At 38.3% G+C, this 27,418-nt stretch overlaps 1 protein-coding gene across 5 annotated transcripts in view; it reads left to right on the top strand.

Annotated features, from left to right (window-relative positions):
• The window catches only part of RBL2 (RB transcriptional corepressor like 2), a gene marked incomplete at both ends in the record, with an annotated part of 78,120 nt that extends 50,954 nt beyond the window's left edge, over positions 1-27,166 (top strand). For 2 of the 5 annotated variants that reach the window (XM_080702517.1, XM_080702514.1), the window contains 8 exons: positions 2,329-2,598; positions 2,789-3,069; positions 3,157-3,333; positions 12,854-12,925; positions 14,601-14,703; positions 16,035-16,240; positions 16,887-17,051; positions 26,996-27,166. In XM_080702517.1, coding sequence (XP_080558643.1) covers positions 2,329-2,598; positions 2,789-3,069; positions 3,157-3,333; positions 12,854-12,925; positions 14,601-14,703; positions 16,035-16,240; positions 16,887-17,051; positions 26,996-27,166 — 1,445 coding nt within the window. The remainder of the gene's footprint in view (positions 1-2,328; positions 2,599-2,788; positions 3,070-3,156; positions 3,334-12,853; positions 12,926-14,600; positions 14,704-16,034; positions 16,241-16,886; positions 17,052-26,995) is intronic. The other 3 variants (XM_080702518.1, XM_080702515.1, XM_080702516.1) reach the window with 3 other exon arrangements.
• Positions 27,167-27,418: the final 252 nt, after the last annotated feature.

Raw genomic sequence — 27,418 nt, 5'->3', positions numbered from 1 at the left:
CTCACTACGTTATGGAGGCCCTCACTAAGGTAGCTGAGGCTGGCTACAAACCTGCGATCTTCTGTCTAAGCCTCCCAAGTACTGGGATTACAAGTATGCACCACCAAGCCCAGCTACTGTGATCCTTCTTTTTAAGTGAATATTACCTCTAAGCATTAAAAAAAGGCAGAAATGGAAAAACCGAACTCTTAACATTAGTTATTATTGGATAATCGAATTCCTGGTGATTTCTAGAATTTTGTTTTAAGGCAAATAGACTCTGTAAAAGCAGATCCAGGTAGGCTCACATACGCCGGTGAGGAACTCAAGGGCACTCTGAACATGTCTAGCTTCGTCTGTCACTTGAGCTGTGCTACCAGGGTTAATGTGATAGCAGTGCAGGCCTGAGAAGTATAGAAAGGGCCAGGTTGCTATGCATCTGGTTTATATTTTAGGCAGCTCCTTGTATTATCTACCAGGTACAAGATTTAAGTTTACACATCAGAAAAAACTTTTGTTTTCCTTGGTGCTACGGATAGAATAGATAGAACCCAGGGCTGTGTTGTGTACATGGTAAGTATGTACCCTACCACTGAAACCCTCAGCCCCACAACTACTTTTCTTTTTTAAGCAGTACTAGGGATTGAGCCCAACAACACTTTACAAATGAGCTACATCCTGAGCCATTTACTTATGTATGTATGTATGTATGTATGTATGTATGTATGTATGGTACTAGGGATTAAACACAGGGACATTCTACCTCCAAGTGGTACCCACAGCCCTTTATATTTTTTGTTTGGAAACAAGGTCTCACTAGGTTGCTGAGAGGCTCACTAAGTTACCAAGGCTGTCCTTGAACCTGTGATCCTCCTGTTTTGGTCTCCCAAGTACTGGGATTACAGATGTGCACTACCTTGCCCTGCTTTCTGAATTCTTTTAATATTTTCTACTTTTGTGTGTGTGTGTGTGGTGCTGAGTATTGAACCCAGGGGCATTCTACTTCCAAGCTACATCCTCAGCCCGATTTTTTATTCTTTATTTTGAAACAGGGTCTCACTAAGTTGTGGAGGGCCTCACTAAGTAGCTAAGGCTGGCTGCAAACTACGATCCTCCTGTCTCAGCCTCCAAAGTACTGAGATTATCAGCGTGCACCACCATGCCTGGTTTATGCATTAATTTTGATTCTGCATTGGTATACCAAATGCAAATGTAGTAAGTTTATTTTTATGTAATCAGGCAGTGTTGAGCCACAGTTTGCCAGCTAGTATTTTAGGATTTACTTTTGTATGATCTCCCTATATATATTTGTAAACGTAAAAAACATACTAATGCAGTTTTTATAGTGGACTTGGAAGAGGCAAAAAAATGCTCACTTCTCAAAAATTCAAACACAGGTATAAACACTTAAAAAAAATAAAACCAGCCGGGTGTGGTAGCACATGTTTGTAATCCCCGCGCTTGGGAGGCGGAGACAGGAGGATCACGCAGGTTTGAAGCCAGCAGCGCTGGCTTAAGAGACCGTTTCCAAATAAAAAAGTATAAAAATAGGTCTGGGAGTGTAGCCCAGAGGTAGAAGGGTTTCCAGGAACCCCCCCCCCAAAAAAAACATATGGTTAGAAGTTTTGGAATAATAAAAATGTTTTGGAAATAGTCGTGTGTGTGTGTGTGTGTGTGTGTGTGTGTGTGTATTATATAATTCCAGTTTAAAAAAAAGTTAACATATCAAAACCCATTGGTTTATACAACCGAAATATGTAAAATAGGTAGCACATGAACCATATCTCAGTAAAGTTGTTAGTAAGTTTAACTGACTCTAATCCATATACCTTGCTAAATAACATTATTGAGTTTTATCATTTCTGTATGTGCAAAAGACATAGATAAAAATTCTTAAAAACTGGGGAGAAAATGCTACGAGATGATATACTACCATTACGTCCTGTTATCAAGTGGTTGCAGTGAAATAACATTATATATGAATATTAGAATTTGAGTATAGAAAAAATTGCATAGAAAAACAGAAAAATTCTCCTTAAATTGCCTCTATGTCATGAGGTCCTTTTATTAAATTACAAAGCCTAGTTTGATTTAGGAGAAACTAGAGTGGAGAGAGGGAATATTGTGGGAAAAACAGAAAAATTCCTTTATAAAATTTTGCTTTCTATATAATTCGGTTGAATTTTCATTAGTTGCATGTGCGTATAATATGACTTCTATAATTTTTGTTTGCTTTTTAAATTATGAAGTATTTCAAATACCCTAGTTATTTTTAAACATAAGAGCTTGGATAGAAGTCAGATCTATCTCCTTGTGTTAAATCATTTGTTTGATATGTTTTGACCCTAGGCATAACATCTCCAACCACATTATATGATCGGTACAGCTCCCCAACAGCCAGTACTACCAGAAGGCGGCTATTTGTTGAGAATGATGGCCCTTCTGATGGAGGGACCCCTGGGCGAATTCCCCCACAGTCCCTAGTCAATGCTGTCCCAGTGCAGAATGTATCTGGGGAGGCTGTTTCTGTCACGCCAGTTCCTGGACAGACCTTAGTCACCATGGCAACAGCCACTGTCACAGCCAACAATGGACAGACAGTAACTATTCCTGTACAAGGTAAGGAAGGCAGAGACGGATATTGAGTTCTCTGGCACTTACTGGAGCATTACCTGAGACTTATCATGATTATTTGGAATGGAGAATCATGGGGAGAGGGGGTTGAAGAGAAATGGAAACCTCTGTCAGGAAAGCCTTCTATTTTTAACATTTCCTTTTTGTCCCCACCCCCTTCTGTAACAAACTGTAGGTATTGCCAATGAAAATGGAGGGATAACATTCTTCCCAGTCCAGGTGAATGTGGGAGGGCAGGCACAGGCTGTGACTGGCTCCATCCAGCCCCTCAGTGCTCAGGCCCTGGCAGGAAGTGTGAGCTCTCAACAGGTGACAGGAACAACTTTGCAAGTCCCTGGTCAAGTGGCCGTTCAACAGATTTCCCCAGGTGGACAACAACAGAAACAAGGACAATCTTTGACCAGCAGCAGTGCCAGACCCAGGAAGACCAGCTCTTTATCACTTTTCTGTAGAAAGGTAGGTTTTCACATATCCTTAGCAGAGCATAAGCTTGAGACATTTAAGTGTCAAACACAACTTGAAGTATTCTTGTTTATCTATTAGGTTTACCACTTAGCAGGTGTCCGCCTTCGGGATCTTTGTGCTAAACTAGATATTTCAGATGAACTGAGGAAAAAAATCTGGACCTGCTTTGAATTTTCCATAATTCAGTGTCCAGAACTTATGATGGACAGACATCTGGACCAGTTGTTAATGTGTGCCATTTATGTGATGGCAAAGGTGAGTACCTTTTGGAACTGAAAAGCAAGGGCTAATATGTTACTTTGTTACTCAGAACTTTTTACTGGGGGGAAGTACTCGGGATTGAACACAGGAGAGTTCTACCTCAAAACTACACCCCAGCCCTTTTTATTTTTTATTTTCAAACAGGGTCTCATTAAGTTGCTGAGGGTGTTGCTAAGTTGCTGAGGCAAGCCTCAAACCTGCAATCCTCCTTCTCAGCCTCTCAAGTCCTGGGATTACAGGTATGCACCATCACATCTGGCTTAGAACACCTTTTCAACAGCTTCACTAAGATATTATCCATTCATCTTAAAAATACAACTTAATGGAAGTATATTCACATATATGTGCAATCTTCACAGTTTTAGAATATTTCTTGTGTAGATCAACAGCAGTATTTTTATCTATCCATCAAATGATGGACATTAGAGTTGTTTATACTCTGGCTATTTTAGATAACACTGCAAAATAGCATTTCTGTATGACTTTTGTGTGGGTACATATACTTTCCTTTTTCTAGTATACATACCTAGGAATGGATCAGTGGGTCATATGGTCATAAACTATGTTTAACCATTTGAGGAACTATCAGACTGTTTTCCGAAGTCTTATACCATTTTACATTCCTACAAGCAATATAGGAAGGTCTTAATTTTACTATTTTCACATCAGTGCTTTTATTGTCTTTTTAAAATATTTTAATTTACTGAATTGAAATTCTCATAAAGGTGATCATTTTAAAGTGCGTGATCCAATGATACTTAGTATATTCACAGTGTCATACAACCCACTACCTCTATCTAGTTCCAAGGCATTTCCATCCTTGCAAAGTAGAACCCTTACCTATTAAATAGTTTCTTCCCATTGAGCCTCCATGTTCCCTGGTAACCAGTGATCTGTGTTCTGGCTCTGTGGATTTATCTGTTTTTAGTATTTCATATAAACAGGATGGTAGTGCTTCTTTCACTTAGGATAATGCTTTCAAGGTGTCTCCATGTCGTCGCATGTATCAGTACTCCATACCTTATCAGGCAAGTGATAGTCTTCTGTAAAGAAACATCAGTTCATCCACTGAGCCACTGATGGACACCGGGCTGTTTCCAACCTTCAGATGTTGTGAATAGTGCTTTTGTGAATTGAATATGCATGTACATGTGCTTGTTTGAGTGCCTGTTTTCAATTTTTTTGAGTTTATACCTAGAAGCGAAATTGCAGGGTTATATGGTAATGTTTAACATTTTGAGGACCCGCCATTTTACATTTGTACCTATAGTGCAGGAGAGTTTCAGTTTCTCTATATCACTGCCAACTTACTTTACTTTTCATTTTATTTTTTTATTTTTATTTTTTGGTGGTACTGGGGTTCCTGGAAACCCTTCTACCTCGGGGCTACACTCCCAGACCTATTTTTATACTTTTTATTTGGAAACAGGGTCTCTTAAGCCAGTGTGGCTGGTTTAGAACCTGTGCGATCCTCCTGTCCCCGCCTCCCAAGTGCGGGGATTACGAGCGTGCGCCACCATGCCCGGCTTCATGTTATTTAAGCTGCAGTCATACCAGCGGTATTAAGTGGTATCCCACTGTGATTTTGATTTGCATTTTGTTTAATAATTAATGATATTGAGCATCGTTTATTGTGTCCTGGTGGTCTTTATATATGAATTTTTTATTCTAGCCATTCTGACAGGTGTGAAGTGCTATCTCATTGTGGGTTTGATTATTTTGCATTTGTGTAATGATTAATGATGTCAAACATCTTTTTATTTCCTTACTAGTCTCAGTCAGGCATGGTAGCACACGTTTGTAAATCCCAGTACCTGGAACGCTGAGAGAGGACAATCGCAAATTCCCAGCCAGCTCCAACAACTTAAGCCCTCCACAAAAAAACCTGTTTAAAAAGAATAAAACCCTGTGTTAAAAGAATAAAATAGGATTGAGGGTATAGCTCAGAGGTAGAATGCCCCTGGGTTTCATCCTCAGTACCACAGATACACAAAAATCTTTTACACATTTTATTTCATTTTCCACTTACTTTTGAAGCATAAGTTTTTAATTTTGAAGTCCAATTTCCAAATTCTTGACTTATTGCTATATCTCATAATCCACTGAAAGATCTAAAAACCCTATCATGAGGCTTTATCCCTATTTTTTCTTCTGAATTTCATACTTTTGTCTTTTACAGTTAGGCTTTTTACCCATTTTTGTAATTTTATATATGGTATGAGAAAGAAGTCCAGTTTCATTCTTTTGTATGTGGCTTTCAAGTTGCCCTAGTGCCATTGTTAAATCACTGAATAATCTTGACACCTTTGCAGTTGATCATAGGCAGTGTGTTTATGTCTAGACTGTCAGTTCTATTTCATTGATATCTATGTTTATCCTTATGCAGTATCATACTCTTTTGATGACTGTTGCTTTTTTCTAACTCTTGAAAGTAGGCAATGCAAGTCATCCTACTTTTTTCCCTTCAGTTATTTTGGCTATGTAAGTCCCTTGAAATTCCGTATGAATTTTAGAAATGAGTTGTCATACTTACAAAGGAGTCATCTGGGATTCTGATAAGTTACACTGAATCTGTAGATCAGTGTAGGGAGTTTTGCAGTCAACAATTTTAAGTCTTCTGTGTGTACATCTGTGTGTATGAAGCTGGAAGTTGAACCCAGGGGCATTCTACCTCTGAGCTACAACCCCAACCCTTTTTATTTATTTTATTTTTCCTTTTTATATTTTATTTTGAAACAGTGTCTTGCTAGGTTGCTGAGAGTCTAAGTTGCTGGGGCTGGCCTTGAACCTGTGGTTCTCCAGTCTCGGCCTCCCAAGTCCTTGGGGTTACAGGTATGTACCATTAGACCTGGCTCAATTTCTTCTGATCGATGTATATATGTCTTTCAAAAATGTTTTGTACTTTTCAGGGTATAACTTTTGCCTTTTTGTAACATTCTTATTCTTTTTGGTGCCACTGTAATGCAGCTGTTTCTTTTTGTCGTTGTTGTTGTTTACTGCATGTGTCTAGAAATACATTGATTTTTGTGTATTGATCCAATATCTAGGAACCTTGCTGAACTTACAAGTTCCAGAAGCTTTAGTGGATTCATTAGGCATTTTTATGTATAAGATTATATAATTTGCTTATAATTTTGCATCTTCATGTCCAAATTAGGTATCTTTTATTTTTCTTTCTTAACTTTCCTTGCTGGAACCTCCAGTACAATGTTGAATAGAAATGTTGAAAGCAAAAAATCTTTGTCTTCTTCCTAATCTTGAGAAAAACATTTGCTCTGTCACCATTGAAGTATGGGAGACACTATGTTTTTTGTTTGTTTGGATGCCCTTTATCAGATTGAGGATATTTATATGTTTATGTTTATAATCTTAGTTTGTTATTTTTACCATGAAAAAGTATTAGATTTCATTAAAAGCTTTTTTTTTTCTTGTGTTGAGATAATTGCATGTTTTTGTTATTTACTCTAATGATGTATTACATTGATTTTCATGGCGGCCTGGCCTTCCCAGTGTAAATCCCCTTTGGTCATGGTGTATAGTTTTTACATGTTGTTAGGTTTGGTTTATTAGTAATTTGCAGATAGTCTTATATATTAATAAGCTATTGACTTGTAGTTTTGTTATGGTTTTGTTATTAGGTTAATTCTGACTTCATAAATGAGAAAAATGTTTCCTCTTGTTTTTTTTTTGGTATTCTATTTATTTTTTATTTTTTAAAATTTTATTTACTATTATATTATTATAATAATTATTATTATGGTACTGGGGATGGAACACAGGGGCATTCTACCTCCGAGCTAAACCTCCAGCCCTATTTTTTTTTATTCTTTATTTTGAAACAGGGTCTCACTGAGTTATGGAGGGCCTCACTAAGTAGCTAAGGTTGTCTTCTGAGAACTCCAATCCTCCTGTCTCAGCCTCCCGAATGCTGGGGTCATATGAGTGTGCCACCATGCCTGGCTTGGTATTTTTTTTTTTTTTTAGTTGATATAATTGATCAGTGAAGCCACTGTAGACTTTTCTTTGTGGGTAACTTTTTGATGAATGATTCGGTCTTTCTTTCTTCTTAAAGGCTTTTTATTTTTATTATTTTGAACTGGGAATTAAACCCAGAGGAATTCTACCTCCGAGCTACCCCCCACCCTATTTTTTATTCTTTATTGTGAAACAGGGTCTCACTAAGTTGTGGAGGGCCTCACAAAGTAGTTGAGGCTGGCCGCAAACCTGCCATTCTCCTGTCTCAGCCTCCCAAGTACTAGGATTACAAGTGTGCACCACCCACCCTGTTTATAGCCATGCATCACCATGCCCTGTTTCTTCTAGAATCAGGTTTAGGTAGTATATATCATTTTTTTTTTTTTTGGTGGTATTGGGGTTTCTGGAACCCCTTCTACACTCCCAGACCTAGTTTTTATACTTTTATTTGGAAACAGGGTCTCTTAAGCCAGCACGGCTGGCTTCGAACTTGTGTGATCCTCCTGTCTCCGCCTCCCAAGCGCGGGGATTACAAGTGTGCGCCACCACACCCGGCAGTATGTATCTTTTTAAGAGTTTGTTTCCTGTGAGCTATCTGATTTGTTGGCATATAACCAGTCATAATACTCCCTCCAGTTCATTTATTTATTTTCAGTGCTGGGGGTTGAACCTAGGGCATTGTACATGTTGGACAAAAGCGCTATTAAATCACCAGCCTCTTTTTGGTCCTTTTTACATTTGAGGTCAGTTAATAAGGTCCTAAATTGTATGTTTGCAGTACTGGAGATTGAACCCAGAGGCATTCTACCTCTGAGCTACACCCCCAGCCCTATTTTTTATTCTTTATTTTGAAACAGGGTCTCACTAAGTTATGGAGGCCTCACTAAGTAGCTGAGGCTGCTGCGAACCTGCAAACCTCCTGTTTCAGCCTTCTAAGTACTAGGATTATAAGCGTGTGCCACCACACCCGGCTCTGGATTATTTTTTTATTTTGAAATGGTGTCTTAATAAGTTTCTGAAACTTACTAAGTTTCTCAAACCTGCAATCCATTGCTGTCTCAAACTCCCAAAGTAAGATTACAAGCATATGCCAACATACTCAACAGCCCTTTTTATAATTTGATTGTAAGCCGACCGTGGTGGTGCACGCTTGTAATCCCAGCATTTGGGAGGCCTGAGGGTCGCGGTTTGCAGACAGTCTCAGCTGCTTAGTGAGGCCCTTTGCAACTCAGTGAGACCCTGTTTCAAAATAAAGAATAAAAAATAGGGCTGGGGGTGTAGTGCAGAGGTAGAATGTTTCTGGGTTTCATCCCCCAGTACAGGGGAAAAAAAATGATTGTAGTGTTTGAGATTTCTTCCTTAATTTTCTTGGCCAGGCTAAAGTTTTGATTTTTTAAAAGAACTAGTTAGCCAGGTGTGGTGGCGCATGCTTGTAATCCCCATGGTTGGGAGGTGGAAACAGGAGGATTGCACAGGTTCAAAGCCAGCCTTGCTGGCTTAAGAGACCCTGTTTCAAAAAAAAAAAAAAAAAAAACTAGTTATTTGGCTTATTTTCTCTATTTCATTAATCCACACTCTAAAGTTTATCATTTCCTATTTATTTGGAACTTAGTTTTTTTTCTTTTTTTTTTTTTAAGTGTCTTAAGATGGCTAGGTAATTGATTTAGTATCTTTTCAGATATCTTAATATCGTGTAGGGGAGACTCAGCAGAGCAGGGTTCTTCCACTGAGCTATACTCCCAGCTCTATTTTATTTTTTATTTTGGAACAAGATCTCACTTAAGTTGCTGAGGCCAAGCCTCAAAACTGCAGCCTTCTTGTCTCAGCCTCTCAAATACTAGGATTACAAGCAGGCATGCAACATTGCACCCAGCCTTAATATCTGTTGGTTTTGGTGTGTGTGTGTGTGCGCGCGCGCATGCACACGTGCACATCAACTATAAATTTAAGTACTCCATGAGCTGCATCTCATAAGTTTTGGGATGTTGCATATTCATTTCAAAGAATTTCTGAATTTTGCTACTGATTTCTATTTGGTTCATTTGTTATCTAGGAGTATGGTACTTTCCATTATTTTGTGTTTCCTGGATTTTTTTTCATTACTAATTTCTAGTTTCATTTCCTTGTAACTTGAAAAAAACTAACTTTGCATTATTTTATTCCTTTGAAGTTTTCAAGATTGTTTTATAGCCTAGCATATGGTCTATCTGGGAGAAGTTCATCATATGTCTGAGAAGAATGTATTCTGTTGCCTTGAGAGTGGAGTGTTCCATAGATGTCTGTTAGGTCTAGTTGTTTTATTGTGTTGCTAAAATCTAGTTTCTTTCTTATTTATTTTTCACTTATATATTTATTCTTGTGGTCCTGGGTATTAAACCCAGGGGCATTCTACCTTGGAGCCACACCCTCAGCCCTATTTTATTTTTTATTTTGAAGCAGGGTCTCACTAAGTTGCCAAGGGCCTCACTAAATTGCTGAGGCTAGTAGTGAGAACCTGTGATCCTCCTGTCTCAGCCTCCCAAATACTAGGATCACAGGTGTGTGCCAACACACCCAGATAAGTCTTCACTGTCCATTATTCAAAGTATTGGAATCTATTGTCCATTGTTGTATTAAAGTGGTAGTATTGAATTGTCTGTTTTCCTGTTCATGTCTGTCAGTCCTGGTTCGTCTGCCTTGATGCCCTATTATTAGGAGCACTTTTATTTATTGCTTCCTATTATAGCTTCCTGATGTATTAATCTTTTTATTTACGAAATATCCTTCTTTAGTAACTTTTTTCCTACAATCTATTTCAGTGTATTTGTGTAGTCACCTAACTTTCTTGTGGCTCCTATCTACCAGTACATCTTTTCTGTCTTTTACTTTAAAACACTTGTATTTTGTATTAAACCTAAATTATCTCCTGTAGACAGAATATAGTTGTATCTTTTTATCTAGTCTGACAATCTCTACCTTTTGATTGTGTTACTTAATCCTTTCATATTTAATACTATAAATATCAATATAATTGAATTGACATCTGCTATTTTACTTGTTCTCTAAATGTTTCATATATGGCAGTTTTTCTATTTGTTCCTTTTTTTCTCCTTTATTGCTTTATTTTGTATTAGATGAATATATATATATATATATATATATATATATATATATATATATTTTTTTTTTTTTGGTGGTACTGGGGGTGGAACCCAGAGGCTTTCTACCTCCGGCTATACTCCCAGACCTTTTTTATATTTTATTTGGAAACAGGGTCTCACTAAGTTGCTGAGAGCCTCACTAATAGCTGAGGCTGGCTTCGAACCTGTGCGATCCTCCTGTCTCAGACTCCCAAGCCCAGGGATTACAAGCGTGCACCACCACGCCCGGCTAGATGAATATTTTCTAATGTAGAATTTAAATTTTAGTAAGAAATTTTTCCACTAAATATATTTTTTGTCTTGGTTGGCTTACTACTCTAAGGCTTACAATATGTACATACATATTAATACACATATACACATAATTATATCTTAATTCATAGTCTTTTTTTGGTAATGGGAATTAAACCCAGGGGCATTCTACCTCCAAGCTATACCCTCAGCCCTATTTGATTTTGAAACAGGTTTCTTATTAGGTTGATGAGTCTCACTACTTGTCTAGGCTGTCCTTAAGCCTGCAGTCCTCCTGTCTCAGCCTCCCAAGTGCTGAGACTGCAAATGTGTGCCACCTTGCCTGGTTCATGCAAACTTAATTCCATAGATACAGATTTGCTACTCTGTTTCCGCTTATCCTTTTCCATGGTGATATTGTTATATATGTATTACATCCATAAATACTAAAAATCCAATACCTTATTATTAAATATAATTGTATGACTTTTTTAAAAATTTATTTGTGATATTGGGGATTGACCCCAAAGGCATTCTACCTCCAGGTTACACCTTAGCCCTTTTTATTTTGAAACATGGTCTTGCTAGGTTGCTGAAGAGTCTTGCTATTGCTGAAACTGACCTTAAACTTGCAATCTTCCTGTCTTAGCCTCCCAAGTACTGGGATTACAGGCATGTGCCACCATGACACAGCCAAGAGGAGAAAGGAATGTACTTATTTTTCTTGGTATTCCCTGTGGATTCAAGTTGCCATTTGTAATCATCCCTTTTCCCAACAGAGCTTTGTTCCTGCCATCTTTGAACTATTACTGGTACTATTATTGGTTACAGTTCTATATGCTATAGTTCCATCAATATGTCATATACACAGCTTTATACAACTGCTTTTAATCAGGCATGAAGAAAAATAGGTATTTTACTGTCTTTAGAATTAATGTTGTTACCATTGCTTTTGGCCTTTTCCATGTGTATTTGCATTACTGTCTGTGGATACTTTTTTTTAACTTGAAAAACTTTCTGTAGTATTTTTGGTAAGGGGTGTCTTCTAGTAGCAAATTTTGTGTTTGCCTGTCTGAGGACATGTTTCACTCATTTGGGTGGTACTGGGGATTGAACCCAGGGGTGTTTTACCTCTGAGCTTCACCCCCAGCCCTTTTCATTTTTTATTTTGAAACAGGATCCCACTAAGTTACTGTGCACTAGCCTTGCACTTATGATTCTTCTGTCTCAGCCTCCAAAGTACTGAGATTGCAGGCAACTCACTCTCATTTTTGAAATTTATCTTTGCTATATACAGGATTCTCCTTTTTTTTTTTTCCTTGACTACTATGAATATATTATCCCAGTATCTCTCTCTTTTTTTTTTTTTTTTTTTTTTTTTTGGTGGTACTGGGGTTTTTGGAAGCCCTTCTACCTCCGGGCTACACTCCCAGACCTATTTTATCTTTGGAAACCAGGTCTCTTAAGCCAGCGTGTCTGGCTTCGAACCTGCATGATCCTCCTGTCTCTGCCTCCCAAGCGCGGGGATTACAAGTGTGCGCCACCACGCCCGGCCACTATCTTAGCCTGTATAGTTTCCATTATTTTATTGAGGTTTCCCTATAAAATGAAATAATTTCTTTTTTCTTGATGTTTTCAAGATTTTCTTTCTTTGGCTTTCAGAATTTTTACTGATATATCTGGGTATGAGTCTCTTTGAATTTATCTGACATGGATTAGTTGAGGTTCCTAGACATGTATATTAATGTTTTAAAATAAATTGGGAAGCTTTCAGTCTCGTTCTCTGAATTCTTTTTCTTCTTCTCTCCCTCTGCCCGTGGTACATCATTGCATGGATGCTGGCCTGCCTAATGGTGTGCCACAGTTCTCTGACAGTCTTTTATTTTTCTTCATATTCTCTGTTTTTTAGATCACACAATCTCTGTAATCGAGTTTAATTCTTTCCTGCTTGATAATCCTAAACTGTCTCCCTCCTGTAGTTACTGTGCTTTCCTACTCCAGGTCTTGATTCACACACCACATTCCTTCTCTTTTTACAAATGTTAGATTTTCTTGTAAAGATGTTTCTTCATTTGCTGTATGCCCTAACACTTTTGGTAGACAGCAGGTTCACCAAGCTCCTTAATCTATTATGACAGAAACTGATCTCTGAATACTCTCTTTGTCAGGTCACAAAAGAAGATAAGTCCTTCCAAAATATCATGCGTTGTTATAGGACTCAGCCACAGGCCCGGAGCCAGGTAACAATGTCATCTCTCAGGGCTGAAAGTAAAACCTAAAGTCTGTGATGAATACAAAAGTTCAGCCATATTTGATTCTGTGGCCTTTTTTTCAGGATAAAAAAGCTAAGACTCTAAAAGAGGCTGCTACTTCTGTGTGTATGTGTGTGATATTGGGGGTTGAACCCAAAGGCATTCCTCCTTTGAGCTATAACCCCAACCTCTTTTAGTTTTAAAAAAAAATGTTTGGTTTTTTTTTATTTCATTTTATTTTTTTTGCAGTACCAGAGATTGAACTCAGCAGCATTCTACTTTTGGGCTACCCTCCCAGCCCTATTTTATTTTTATTTTGAAATAGTCTCACTAAATAGCTGAGGGCATTACTAAGTTGCTGAGGCTGCCCTTGAACCTGTAACCCTCCTGTTTTAGCCTCCTAAGTACTGGGATTACATGTATGTATCACCACACACAGACTGCCTACTTGCCTGCTTGCTTATTTATTTTGTGGTACTGGAGATTGAACCCAGGGGTATTCTACTTCTGAGCTACACTTCCAGCCCTATTTTATTTTTAATTTGAAATAGGGTCTCACTGAATTGAGGGCCTCACAATATTGCTAAGGCTGGCTGTGAACCTGTAATCCTCCTGTCTCTCCCTCTCGTCAGCTTATTTTTTATTTTGAAACAAGATCTTGATAAGTTGTGGAAGATGGACTTGAACCTGTGTTTTTCCTGTCTCAGCCTCCCAAGTACTAGAACTACAGGTGTGCATCACCATGCCTGGCTAAGAGGCTGCTCTTTTTTGTGTGTTTGTGTGGCACTGGGGATTGAACCCAGAGGCATTCTACCTCCAAGCTAAACCCCAAGCCCGATTTTATTTCTTATTTGAGATCCTTGCTAAATTGCCCAGGCTGGCCTGGGAACCTGCAATCTTTTTATCTCAGCCTTCCAAGTACTGGGATTATAAGCATGCACCACCATGCCTCGCTCTAGCCTGCTACTTTAATCTTCTTTAGTCACTGACAAACCACTTCACATTTTGGTTAAGTCCTCTTTTCCTTTAAGGAAAAAATATGAAATATTTCTTAGAGAACCACAAGATAGACAGAAATTAACAAGTTGTTTGGTTTCTGTGTTCTTTCAGTCTGCCTTAGTGAACACTACTGCACCTTTAACCAAGATAATGTTATAACATGAAAATTTAAAACTCAACCAGTGCAGTGGCAAATGCCTATAATCCCAGTACTTAGGAAGCTGAGACAAAAGCATTATAGGTTCGAGGGCAACCTGGGTAACTTAGTGAGACCCTGTGTCAAAATATAAAGGGATGGAGGGAGTGTAGCTCAGAAATAGAACACCCCTGGGTTCAATTCCCAGTACCATAGAAAACAAAACAACAAAAAACCTTTACCATTAATAAAATTCATCTCAGTGTCAAGTATGCTAGATCTTTATATCTGATTTAGAATTACTTGATTTTATGATCTGGTGGTATTACTGCAAGTATTATAAAGCAGTACTTAAAATTTTAAACTAGATAGATTCTGATATAAATTTTGGACCTGTTATTAAATAGTTCTGTGAACTTGGCTATATTTCTTAACATCCTCTGAGGACAATAATATATCTTGAACACATCATCTAGGATGTGTTCAACAAATACTCATTTCTGTCTCATTCTCACTGTCTCTTTAAAGGTATATAGAAGTGTTTTGATAAAAGCAAAAAGAAGAAGAAATTCTGGCAGCAGTGATTGCAGAAGTCATCAGAATTCTCCAATAGAACTAAACAAAGATAGAAGTAAGTTGATCTTTATGAACACTGTTTTTTGGTACTGGGGATTAAACCCAGGGGCATTCTTCCTATGAGTTACCAGCTCACCCTTTTTCAAAAAAAAAAAAAAAAAAAAAAAAAAAAATTTTTTTTTTTGGTACTGGGGTTCCTGGAAACCCTTCTACCTCTGGGCTACACTCCGAGACCTATTTTATATATATATATATATATATATATATATTTGTGTGTGTGTGTGTGTGTATTTTTTTTAATTTGGAAACAGAGTCTCTTAAGCCAGCGAGGCTAGCTTTGAACGTGTGCGATCCTCCTGTCTCCGCCTCCCAAACGCGGGGATTACAAGTGTGCACCAAGCCCGGCAAGTTTTTTTTTTTTTTTTTTTTTCTTTTTCCCAGTACTGGCAACTGAACCCGGGGGTGGGGGGATTCTACTTCTAGATACACCCTCAGCCCTGCTTTTTATTATTTTGAAACAGGGTCTCACTAAGTTGTGGAGATTCTCACTAAGTAGCAGAAGCTGGCCAAGAACCTGCAATCCTCCTGTCTCAGCCTTCCAAGTACTGGAATTACAGGCATGAACCTGGCTTTTATAAACTCTTGCAAAACAAAATTAAGAGCTTTTGTTTTTTAGGCCTAGAAGTCTAAGGATTACTAAATGAAATAACTACTACAGGAAGTGTTTCATTGGTAAAGGATTTGCTTGAACAATAAATCAAATTCTAAATCCAATGGCAAAGTTGTCCTTCACTCCATACATAGCTTTGAGGCACATAGGGCATAACATTTTTCTCCAGGGGGACTAGAAAGTTTTATGTCGGAATCTGCGGGCCTGATTTCCAGAAAGAGCTGGCCTGTGAATTGGAGCCGTGCTATAGGAAGGCCATCGCTAGTTGCTAACTTGCACCTGTGCAGGGCTTAGGCCCTAACAAAATGTGGTATGACTTAATATGCCCTTGCTCTGGTTATGGCATGGGAGTAAAGTTATTAATACTCTATCTGAGCTTTGCTCTGTGGTATGAATAGACCTCCTACTTAGTGCCATTAGCTGTTCAGCTCTTTCCTGCTGAATTTTCTTTTTAAAACACTCTGTCTTGGCATGGTGTACCAACCTATTATCCAAGTACTTGGGAGGCTGAGACAGAAGGATCACAGGTTTGAGGCCAGCTTCAGTAATTTAGTGAAGGCCCTCAGCAACCTGTAAAATCCTGTTTCCAAGTAAAAATAAAAATAAGGCTAGGGGTGGGGCTCAGAGGTAGAATGCCCCTGGGCTTGTGCCCCAGTACCCCCACCACACAGTTTACACTAGCAGTATTGAACACCCTTTTGTTCTCCTGACTACAGCCAGTAGAGACTCGAGTCCTGTCATGAGGTCAAGTAGCACCTTGCCAGTACCGCAGCCTAGCAGTGCCCCCCCCACGCCTACCCGCCTCACAGGGGCCGGCAGTGACATGGAAGAGGAGGAGAGAGGAGACCTCATTCAGTTCTACAACAACGTCTACATAAAACAGATTAAAGCATTTGCCATGAAGTACTCACAGGCAAACGCAGTAAGTTTCCCAGGGACTCTCATGTTTCTTTTACTCCAGAGGGGTAAGGAATCGTTTATGTCTGATCTATTCGTATAGAAACTAGATTTACAAGTAATTTTTAAGTAAAACTAGGAAGCCTCTTAACAGAAGTAATCTGTCAATCCAACATGATTTCTGTTATTTGTAAAACTTAAGAATAAGGTTGTATTTGGATTCCCTACAAAGTACTGTAGTACAAGAGATGGCTGCAAGAGTTTATAATGTTCAGTATTTAATAGTGGTAGTGATCTTACAAGCTACTTAACATTCTCTATGCATTTCCACATACACACACACACACACACACACACACACACACACACATATATAAAATGGGGAAAAAGTAGTTTTTTTAGTTTAAGGGTTGTTCTGAGGATGAAATAACATAATGGATTAAAAATGCTTAAAACAGTGCACTTAAATGCTTAAAACAGTGCACTTAAAGCACTTTAAAATGTTTGTTATTAGTGTGATTTTCTTCAAGTTTGATTGTTATTGCTAATATATCACTGTTTACCATTCGTAAAACTACTGGTTATTATACCTCATAATAAAAATAATCACTTTCAATAAAATACCTCTTTAGAAATAATTTTATCTTAATACTGCTGATTGTTTTAAACAGATGGATGCTCCTCCACTCTCTCCCTATCCATTTGTAAGAACAGGCTCCCCTCGCCGAATACAGTTATCTCAAAACCATCCTGTCTACATCTCCCCACATAAAAATGAAACGATGCTTTCTCCTCGAGAAAAGATTTTTTACTACTTCAGCAACAGTCCATCAAAGGTGAGATTAACATAAATCCTGGCTTTTATTTACCTTAAAATGCTTTCGAATGCTAGAATAGAGCGTGTGGTAAGTTTGGGCACTCACTAGAGTGATGGCGCTGGGAACAGCGGCCAGCAATGGAGTAAAAACTATGTTGGTTCAATTGATTTCTGAGAGTGTTAGGGTTGGAAACAGGGAGAGATTGAGGTTTATTTTTATTCTCTCCTTCCTACTTGTGCATTTTGTACATCCTGCAGTAAATCTGGAGATTTGTGTTATTTCATTTGTAAAATTTTACTTTCCAAATTTATGTTAGAAACAGAAAATAAGGATCCCTGAACTGATTACTGAGTTGCTATCTCAGGGACAGGCAGTGTCTGCCCTGAACTCTCTGAGTAAGGGAAGAACTGGAGAGTGCAGTGAGATGGTCAGATGAGCACAAGCTTAGATGGTGTCATCTGCCTTGGTCTGAAAAGTAGGGGAAGAAGGCAGGCCTATTAGTAAAAAGTTAGAAAATCACTGAAGTGGGAGTGTACCCAGGAAGGAGCAGATGAGGGGAAGAAAACAGCGTCCGTAAGGTAATAAGGCTAGATTATTTGGGGAATGGTATAGAAGTGGTAAAGGAGAATAAAGAAACATGACCACCAAAAACAATGCATGAATTAGATTGGCTCCTGCATAAGAAAACACTGCTATCGGGACAACTAGGAAAATTTAAATGTGTAATATTTACTTCAGATTTTCTCTGGAATTCACAATCATGGATTATGTAGGAGACTGTGCTTAAAGTATTCAGAGGTAAGCCAGGCATGGTGGTGCTTGCTTGTAATACCAGTTCTTGGGAGGCTGAGACAGGAGGATCAGAGGTTCCAGGCCAGCCTCAGCAACTCAGTGAGGCCCTCTGCAACTTAGTGAGACCTTGTTTCCAAATAAGAAATAAAATAGGCCTGGGCTTATAGGTGTATAGCTTGGGAGGTATAATGCCCCTGGATTCTATCCCTAGTACCATAAGAAAAAAAGTTTTCAGAGGTGAAATATTCCAATGTCAGCAACTTAGTTCCAAAAGGTCCAGCAAGGAAATACATAATATATCAAGAACAAATATGGTAAAATGTTAACAACTGATAATGGGAATTCAATTTACTATTCTTTGAATGTTTGTGTAGGCTTAGAATCTTTTAAATAAAAAGTTGAATCTAGGCATGGTGATGCACACTTGTACAGGACTTGGGAGGATGAGAAAGGAGGCCCTGTATCAAAGAATAAAAAAGGGCAAGGGTATAGCTTGGAGGTAAGACACCCCTCCATTCAATCCCCAGGAACATAAAAAAAAAAGTTGAGAAAAACATGTAAAAAGAAGCAACAAAAACCTTTTAGAAAATGTAAGAATGGCCGGGCTAGGTGGCGCACGCTTTGTAATCCCCGCGCTTGGGAGGCGGAGACAGGAGGATTGCGCAGGTTCGAAGCCAGCGGTGCTCGTTTAAGAGATCCTGTTTCCAGAAATAAAAAATAGGTCTGGGAGTGTGGCCTGGAGGTAGAAGGGCTTCCAGGAACCCCAGTACCACCAAAAAAAAAAAAAAAAAAAGTAAGAATGGAAAATCTTTGGCTAATAGGGTAAAACAAAAAAATGTATCACATGGCTTAGAATGCCATTCTACCTTATAGAAAAGTAATTTACTTGAATTAGAAAATATTAAAGAATGGAATAAGTAAATACGTACTAATGCTTCTGAAAATAAAGCCTAACTAAGATAGGAGTGGTGGTGCACACTAGTTATCCAGTAATCCCAGCATTTGGGGGGCTTAGACAAGAGGATGGCAGGTTTGCAGCCAGCCTCAGCTGCTTAGTGAGACTCTGTTTCAAAATAAAGAATAAAAAATAGGGCTGGAGGTATAGCTCAGAGGTAGAAATGACCCTGGGTTCAACCCTCAGCACCAAAAAAAAAAAAAGGCCTAAAGCACATAATTAAAAATATGACCTATTACATAAGTTTAGTCTAATTCCAATGATATTTCCAGTTGAACTATTGTGAAACCTAGAAAAAGATTGGCAATAATATCCCCAAAAGGAAACCAGAGTAGGAGGAAATTAATGTTATTTTTTATAAAATTAGACTCTTAACCTATAACCAGATAAACTCCAAGTAGATTGAAAAATTAAATGGAAAAAAGGAATCATAAAACCAGAAGGTAACATACATTGCTGCTTTTCTGATCAGAGAGTAAGAAAAGACTTTGTGTGTGGATGGGGTGGAGGGAAACACTAAGGACTGAACCCAGGGACATTCTACCTCCAAGCTGTATCTCCAGCCCTATTTTATTTTTATTTTTATTTTTAAACAAGGACTTGCTAGATTGATTAAAGTCTCACTGCTTGCTGAGGCTGTCTTCGAATTTGCAATCCTCCTGAAAAAAGACTTTCTAAATATAAAAATGTATGTAGGTATTAGCCAGGCGTGTGGCGCAGGCTTGTAATCCCAGTACTTGATAGGCTGAGACAAGAGGATCAAAGGTTCGCTGACAGCCTCAGCTACTTAGGGGGGGGCTTCTGCAACTTAGTGAGATTCTGTTTCAAAATAAAAGAATGAAAAATAGGGCTGGGGGTATAGCTCAGAGATAGAATGCCCCTGATTTCAATCGCTAGTACTGAAAAAAAAAAAAGTACAGGTATTAGACAAAGGAGATAAATTAGAATTATAACTCTCAATTCAGAAAAATACCAAAAAAGGAGGAAGAAAGCAAGAATATATGGGAAAATAGTAAACAAATAGCAATGAAAAGTAAGTGGGAGCCTGGCGTGGTGGCGCACGCTTGTAATCCCAGCATTCAGGATGGAGGCTGTGACCTGAGGATACGGTTCGTGGACAGCCTCAGCTACTTAGTGAGGCCCTTTGCAACTTAGTGAGACCCTGTTTCAAAATAAAGAATAAAAAATTGGGCAGGGGATGTAGCTGAGGTCAAATGCCTCTGGGTTCCATCCCCAGACCCGCAAAATAAATAAATAAATAAATAAATAAATAAATAAATAAATAAATAAATGTAAGTGGGTCTAAATACAGCAATTAAAAGACATTTTCAGGATGGACAAAAAAAGTAAAACCAGACTATATGCTGCTTGTAAATAATCTGCTTTAAGTGTAAAGACAAGTAGTTTAAAATAAAACAATGACAACCAAATGTCCAGTAACAAATGAATAAAATATATATTCATACAATGGGACTGAAGTACTGAAGCATCAATATTGACAGTCCATAAAAACATTATATTAAATGGAAGAAGCCAGTTTTGTTTGATTCTGTTTTATGGAATGTCCAGAATGGGCAAATATGTGGATGCAGAAAATAGGTTAGTGGTTGCTTAGGAGAGAATAGAGAGTTTCTGCTAATGGGCAAGATGTTTCTTTCTAGGGTGATAAAAGAATCCTAATTTTTTCCCCCAGTACTGGGGATGGAACCCAGGGATACTTTACCTCTGGGCTACACTCCCAGGTCTATTTTTTATTTTAAAACAAGGTCTAAGTTTCAGAGAGTCTCACTAAGTAGCTGAGTCTGGTCTTGAACCTGTGATCCTTGTGTTTCAGCCTCCCAAGTACTGGGATTACAAGTATATGTCACCATGCCCAGCCAAGAATCCTAAAATTGAATGTTGTGATGGTGCTACAACTCTTGGAATATTATCAAAAGTCATGGGTTGTATACAGTATACATAGGTAAATTATGTATAGTATTTGAATTACATCTCAAAGGCTTTTTCTTTTTAGGATGGAAAACATTACACCACGCTACCACTAATTAAACCTGAAAGCCAGGCATGGTGGTGGCCCATGTCTGTAATCCCAGTACTTGGGAGGCTGAGACAGAAGGATCTCAAATTCTGATGCCAGCTTGGGCAACTTAGTAAGATCTTGTCTCAAAATAAAAAGGGCTGGGAGTATATCTCAGTGGTAGAGTGCCCCAAAGTCCAATCCTCAATACATACACAAGACAACTAAAGTAGTTCTCTTATTAGTAACAGAAAGTAGATTAGGTGATAAAGAGATTCATTTCCTAACAGAGGATATACAGTGGGAAAAAAGTTCATAGTCAAGAGGCCTGATGGCACATGCCTGTATGCCAGCTACGTGGAAGGTTAGGCAGGAGTTTAAAAGTTCAAGGTCAGCCTGGACAACTTAGTGATACGCTATCTCAAAATAAACAAGGCTGGAGTGTAGTTCAGTGAAGAGCATTACACTGTGTATTGTCTTGCAAATACACAAGGCCCTGTGTTCACACATAGTACTGGGGGAAAGAGATTCAACATAACTAATAATTAAGTAGGTAGAGGAAATCAGTAAGGATATAAAAGATGTGAACATTACCTATGTAATTACTAACTGACCTGTATAGATCACTCCAACAGCATCATCTGCACATGGAACATTTACAAACAGACCATGGTATGGGCCATAAGACATCTCAATGAATTTTACTTTTCGTTCTTGCTAGAGAACTCCCACATGCTAGACAAGTGTTCTACCACTGAGCTATACAGCCCTCTCAATAAATTTTAGAAAATTCAAATAATTTTTTTTATTTCTCAGACACAATGGCATTAAGTTGGAAATCATTAACAAATACTATCTGGAAAATCTAGTTTTTGGAAACATATCGTATATTTCTATATGGGTCAAAGAAGAGATTATAAGAGATACTGGAAAATATTTTGGGCTAAATAAAATGAGAAGCCAAAACAGATTTGTGAGACACAGCTAAAGCAATGTAAAAAGGGAAATCAACACTAAACATCTATATTCGAAAAGTCCTAAATTAGTGATCTAATATTTCAGCTCTAATAAAACTCATTCAAAAAAAAACCTCACTCAAGAATAAGTAGCTTCAATAAGCCCTGTATCTATTAAAGAAACTGTCTAGTATAAAAACCGAGGATGATAAATTATCTTAATCATTAAAGGAGAACATCTGACAAAATCCAGTACTTGACAAAATTTAGCATTCATTTATGAAAAACTGAAAACTTCTTGAAAGAAACTGATAATGAACATCTGCCAATAGTTAGAGATAACATCACCCCAAATGGTGAAAGACAGCACCAGCCGGGCATGCTGGTATACACCTGTAATCCTAGTACTTGGGAGGCCAAAACAAGATGGTGACTGGTTTGATGCTGACATCAGCCTGGCAAGAGCCTGTTTCAAAATAGAAAGGGCCAGGGGTGTAGCTCAGAGGTAGAATGCGCCTGGGTTTAATCCCAGTACCGAAACGTGGATGCCTTTCCTTTCTTCTAAGGTTTAGAATAAGGTAAGGATGCCTACTCTTACTTCGCCCATTCAGCACTGTATACTAGACCATGTGTAATAAAGCAAGATAAAGAAGGCATACAACTGTGTGCATGTATGTCACTATCAACATGATTTACATTAGGATGTGACTATAATGCACCAATAAAAGCATATAAAAAAGAAGGGATATAGACTGGATTATGTACATAGAAAAATCACAAAGAATCTACAAAAGTTACTGGAACTAATAAGATTAGGATGGTTATAAAACCAATATGCATAAATGTATTTCCAAATGCTAGTAATGAACAATCAGCGGTAAAAAAAATTAACAACATAAGTAACTTGATTTTTTTTGGAGGGGGGGTAGTACTGGGGTTCCTGGAAGCCCTTCTACCTCTGGGCTACACTCCCAGACCTATTTTTTATATTTTTATTTGGAAACAGGGTCTCTTAAGCCAGCGTGGCTGGCTTTGAACCTTTGCGATCCTCCTGTCTCCACCTCCCAAGCACGGGGATTACAAGCATGTGCTACCACGCCCGGCTAACTTTAATTTTTTAATAAATTAAATAGGGCCGTGCGTAGTGGCACACACTTGTAGTCAGCATTTGGGAAGGCTGAGACAGGAGGATCGCAGTTCGCGGGCAGCCTCAGCTATATAGTGAGGTCCTCTGCTACTCCATGAGACCATCTTTCAATATAAAGAATAAAAAATAGGAGTGAGGGTAGAGCTCAGAGGTAGAAAGCCCCTGGGTTCCATCCCCAGTACTGCAAAAAATAAATTAATTAATTAAATTAAATAGGGGTGAGACCTAAAACTACAAAACCTTGTTGTTTAAACTAAAGCCTACCCAGGTGTGGTGGCGCACACTTGTAATCCCAGCATTCTGGAGACTGAGACAGGAGGACTGCAGTTTACAGACAGCCTTAGCTACTAACTTAGTGAGGCCCTTTGCAGCTCAGTGAGCCACTGTTTCAAAATAAGAATAAAAAACAGGGCTGAGGGTATATATAGCTCGGAGGTACAATACCCCTGGGGTTCCATTCCTAGTACCACAAAAAAATAAAAATTAAAAAATAAAGCCTAAGAAAATAGACAAATATGTTCATGAATGGGAAAACAGGATACCAGTTTTCTCCCAATTGATCTATAATTTAAACTCAAAGCATATATATTTGTATAAATTGTATATGGAAAGGCAAAGGAACTACAGTAACCAAAACAAATTTGAAAAAGTTGGAGGATTCACAAGGTCTCATTTCAAGACTTAAAGCTATGGTAATCAAGACAAGTGTAGTGCTCTTGTGAAAGTGAGCCAAGATCAGTGGAGCATCGAGGCAGCCACGTGTCGACGTCCCACTGATCTTTAACCAAGCCAAGGCAGTTTGTTAGAGAAAGGAGAGCTACTTCAACAGGTGATGGTGACATAACTGGTTATCTATATACCATATGGATATATACCCTTGTTCCACATGTAAAAGCTAACTCAAACGAAAAAATCCTGGTGAATATGTTATGGAAAGATTTTTCAGATGCATCAAAAAGCACAATCCATTAAATATAAATTACATTCTATCAAAACAAAAAATGTCTGCTTTTTAAAAGAGAATGAAAAAAAGCCAGACTTAAGAGACAATATTTACAAATCTCTATCTGATAAAAGGATTATATATCTACAATATCCAAGAAATTCTCAAAATTTAGTGGGAAAAAATATCACCAAAGGTTGGCAAAAGATTTAATTAAATATACTTTACCCATTACCTGCATTTTGGAATGGCTAAAATATATACAATGACAATAACAAGTTCTAATGTAGAGCAATTGGAACTTTTTGTGTGTGGTGCTGGGGATTGAACCCAGGGGCATTCTATCTCTGAGCTACACTCCCAGCCCTACATTTTATTCTTTATTTTGAAACAGGGTCTCATGAAGTTATGGAGGGCCTCACTAAGTAGCTCAGGCTGGCCTTGAACCCGGATCCTCCTGTCTCAGCCTCCCAAGTACTGAGATTAAAGCATGTGCCACCACACCCAGCTGCAATTGGAACTTTTATGTATTACTGGTGAGAATGCAGAATGGTATAGCCACCTTGGAATATAGTTTGGTAGTTTCTGCTAAAGTTGAATACCCTTACCATACAACCAGTAATTTCATTTCTATGTGTTTACCCAAGTGAAATGAAAATTTAGATTTATACAGGAACATAAATGTGAATGTTATGGCAACTTTATTCCTAATCACCAAAAAAAATATAAAGCAACCAAAATATCCTTCAGCTAGTTAGTGGATAAACTTGCAGTGCAGCAAATAATGAACTATTACTTCACAATAAAAAAAGAAACCACAGACACTCAACAACATATATGAATCCCAAATGCATTAATGCTGAAGACACTATCCTCTGCAGTCTACTTATTACAGGACTGCATTTCTATGTCCTTCCAGAGAAAGTAAAACTGAAGGGACACTAAACCTCAGTGGTTGCTTAGAGGTGGACTACAGGGAGGAATGCAGGGAAGTTTTGGAGAACAGGATATGTTTTCTGTCTCTGTTGTGGTGTTTATACAATTAGGTATCTGTCCAAACATGTAGAAAAAAATAAAAAGCCGGGCGTGGTGGCGCACGCTTGTAATCCCCGCACTTGGGAGGCAGAGACAGGAGGATCGCGCAGGTTCGAAGCCAGCCACGCGCGCTGGCTTAGGAGACCCTGTTTCCAAATAAAAATGTAAAAATAGGTCTGGGAGTGTAGCCCGGAGGTAGAAGGGCCTCCAGGAACCCCAGTACCACTAAAAAAAAAAAAAAGAAAGAAAAACAAAAAATGTTGAGATCTTAATGTATGTAAACCTTAAAGAAAAGGGGAAAAAACAGTATTTTATGTTTTTAAAAAAAGGTTAAACACCCAGATTAGTGCTTTCAATCCTGCCTCTACAGTAGTATCACCTGGGGAAATTTCAAAAGAAATCCCAGCACAGTGTTGGGAGTTCCTTCAATAAGTGACAGACTGGTAGGCAGAAAAAGATTTGTCATCATGACTTAATAGGTGATAGCTGAGGCCAAGGGAGAATATTACAAAGCAAGTAGTAGGTTGGGTATATAGCCAACCTATAATAACATTGCCATTACCAGGAGGGGAAAATCAAGTATCACATAAAGTCAGTTCAGACAGATTCACTGTTAGTGACACTTGTTTGTTGTTTCTTTGTTTTTGTACCAGGTATTAAACCCAAGGGCATTCTACCTCCAAGCCCTTTTAATTTTTTACTTATTTATTTTATATTTTTTATTTGAAATCATGGTCTTGCTAAATTGATGAAGGTCTTGCTAAGTTGTTGAGCTTGTTCTTGAACGTGCAATCCTCCTGTCTCAACTTCCCTTGTACTGAGTGCATCACCACACCTGGCAGACTGGTACAGCTTGCTAAAGAATTAGTCAAGAATTATATATTTAATTACAGTAGTATAATTAAGTAAACATGGGAGGAAATAAATATATCAATAGAGGATTATTCTATCATAGAGATATACTACAAAATACTATATAGGTATTAAGAGAGCACATGAAACAAAAATTACAAGCAGCAAACTACCAGAGAATGAGTAATCAATCAGTACTGACGGCCCTGAAAAGAGCTCGCCTGCCTAGCATTCTGGCAATGCCTGTCTCCACGGGGGTCCCCATCTGAACCACACACGCAGAAAATAACTTGAATAACTTTTCTCAGCTCTCCAAAGTATAATATATAATTATTTACAACTGTTACAACTTACTAATTCATTACTAATAATGGATGCCTTAGGAAATTAAAGCTTACTTCTCTACTGAAATCCTGGTTGAGCAGGGTTGCAAAAAAGATGACTACTGCTACACTGACAAAAAGGGCACAATATTGTATAAAGTCAGGCTATGTTTTTAAAAAAGGAGAGTGGGTGTGTACCTACAAAAGTAATTACATGTGGCATAGCAGTGTGATGCTCTACTGCTACTATAAAAACAATCCCATAAATTTGTAAAAACATGTATATCCACAGGCATGGTGGTGTACCTTTGTAATCCCAGTACTTGGGAGGCTGAGACAGGAGTATCTCGGGCTCCCAGCCAGCCTCAGCTACTTAGGCCCTCTGCAATTTAGAGAGACCCTGTTTCAAAATAAAGTATAGAAAACAGGGCTGGAGGTATAGCTCAGAGATAGCATGCCCCTGAGTTCAATCTCTAGTACTGAAAAAAAAAAAGAAAAGAAAAAAGGAAAAGAAAAAGGTTGTCAAAAATAGAAATATTCTGTCCCTACCCAAAAAGTCATCCGTCTCAGCCAGCTGAGAAGTTGGAAGGTTAGAGCATTTAGTTTTCTCTTTGTAGAGGTGTTTAAATTCTTAGAGGTAAACTAATCTGAGATTCTTTGACTTAAAACTGAATTATGTATATTAGCACTTTAAAGTTTTTTTTGTTTTGTTTTGTTTTTGGTAGTACTGGGGGTGGAACCCAGAGGCTTTCTACCTCCGGGCTATACTCCCAAACCCATTTTATATTTTATTTGAAGACAGGTCTCACTAAGTTGCTGAGGCTGGCTTTGAACCTGCGCGATCCTCCTGTCTCAGCCTCCCAAGCGCGGGGATTACAAGCGTGCACCACCACGCCCGGCTAGCACTTTAAAGTTTTTAATTCTATTTTTTCCCTACTGTAGAGACTGAGAGAAATTAACAGTATGATACAGACAGGAGAAACACCAACTAAAAAGAGAGGGATTCTCTTGGAAGATGGAAGTGAATCACCTGCGAAAAGGATTTGCCCAGAAAGTCATTCTGCCTTATTGCGCCGTCTGCAAGATGTAGCTAATGACCGGGGCTCCCACTGAGGTCAGTCTCCGCTATCAACACCATCTTTTCACAAACTGTCTGGCAGCATCATTTAATGCATGCTAGATTATAGAGCCCTTTCCTTAATTTAACCAATTAAGTAGAGTCTATTAGAAATAGGAAAGGACACTCTGTGAGAAATTGGACACTTTCCAATATCCTTAGGATATGTTTACTTATCCCAATGCCTTTCCCCCTACCTTTAGTGCTTACCATCAACACTCTTTAGAATCCAGAGCTGGATTTTTAAC

The sequence above is a fragment of the Muscardinus avellanarius genome (assembly GCF_963383645.1).
Source record: "Muscardinus avellanarius genome assembly, chromosome: 10".
NCBI lineage: Eukaryota > Metazoa > Chordata > Mammalia > Rodentia > Gliridae > Muscardinus > Muscardinus avellanarius.
Note: the sequence above shows the minus strand (reverse complement) of the source record. Positions and strands in the feature narration are given on the sequence as shown.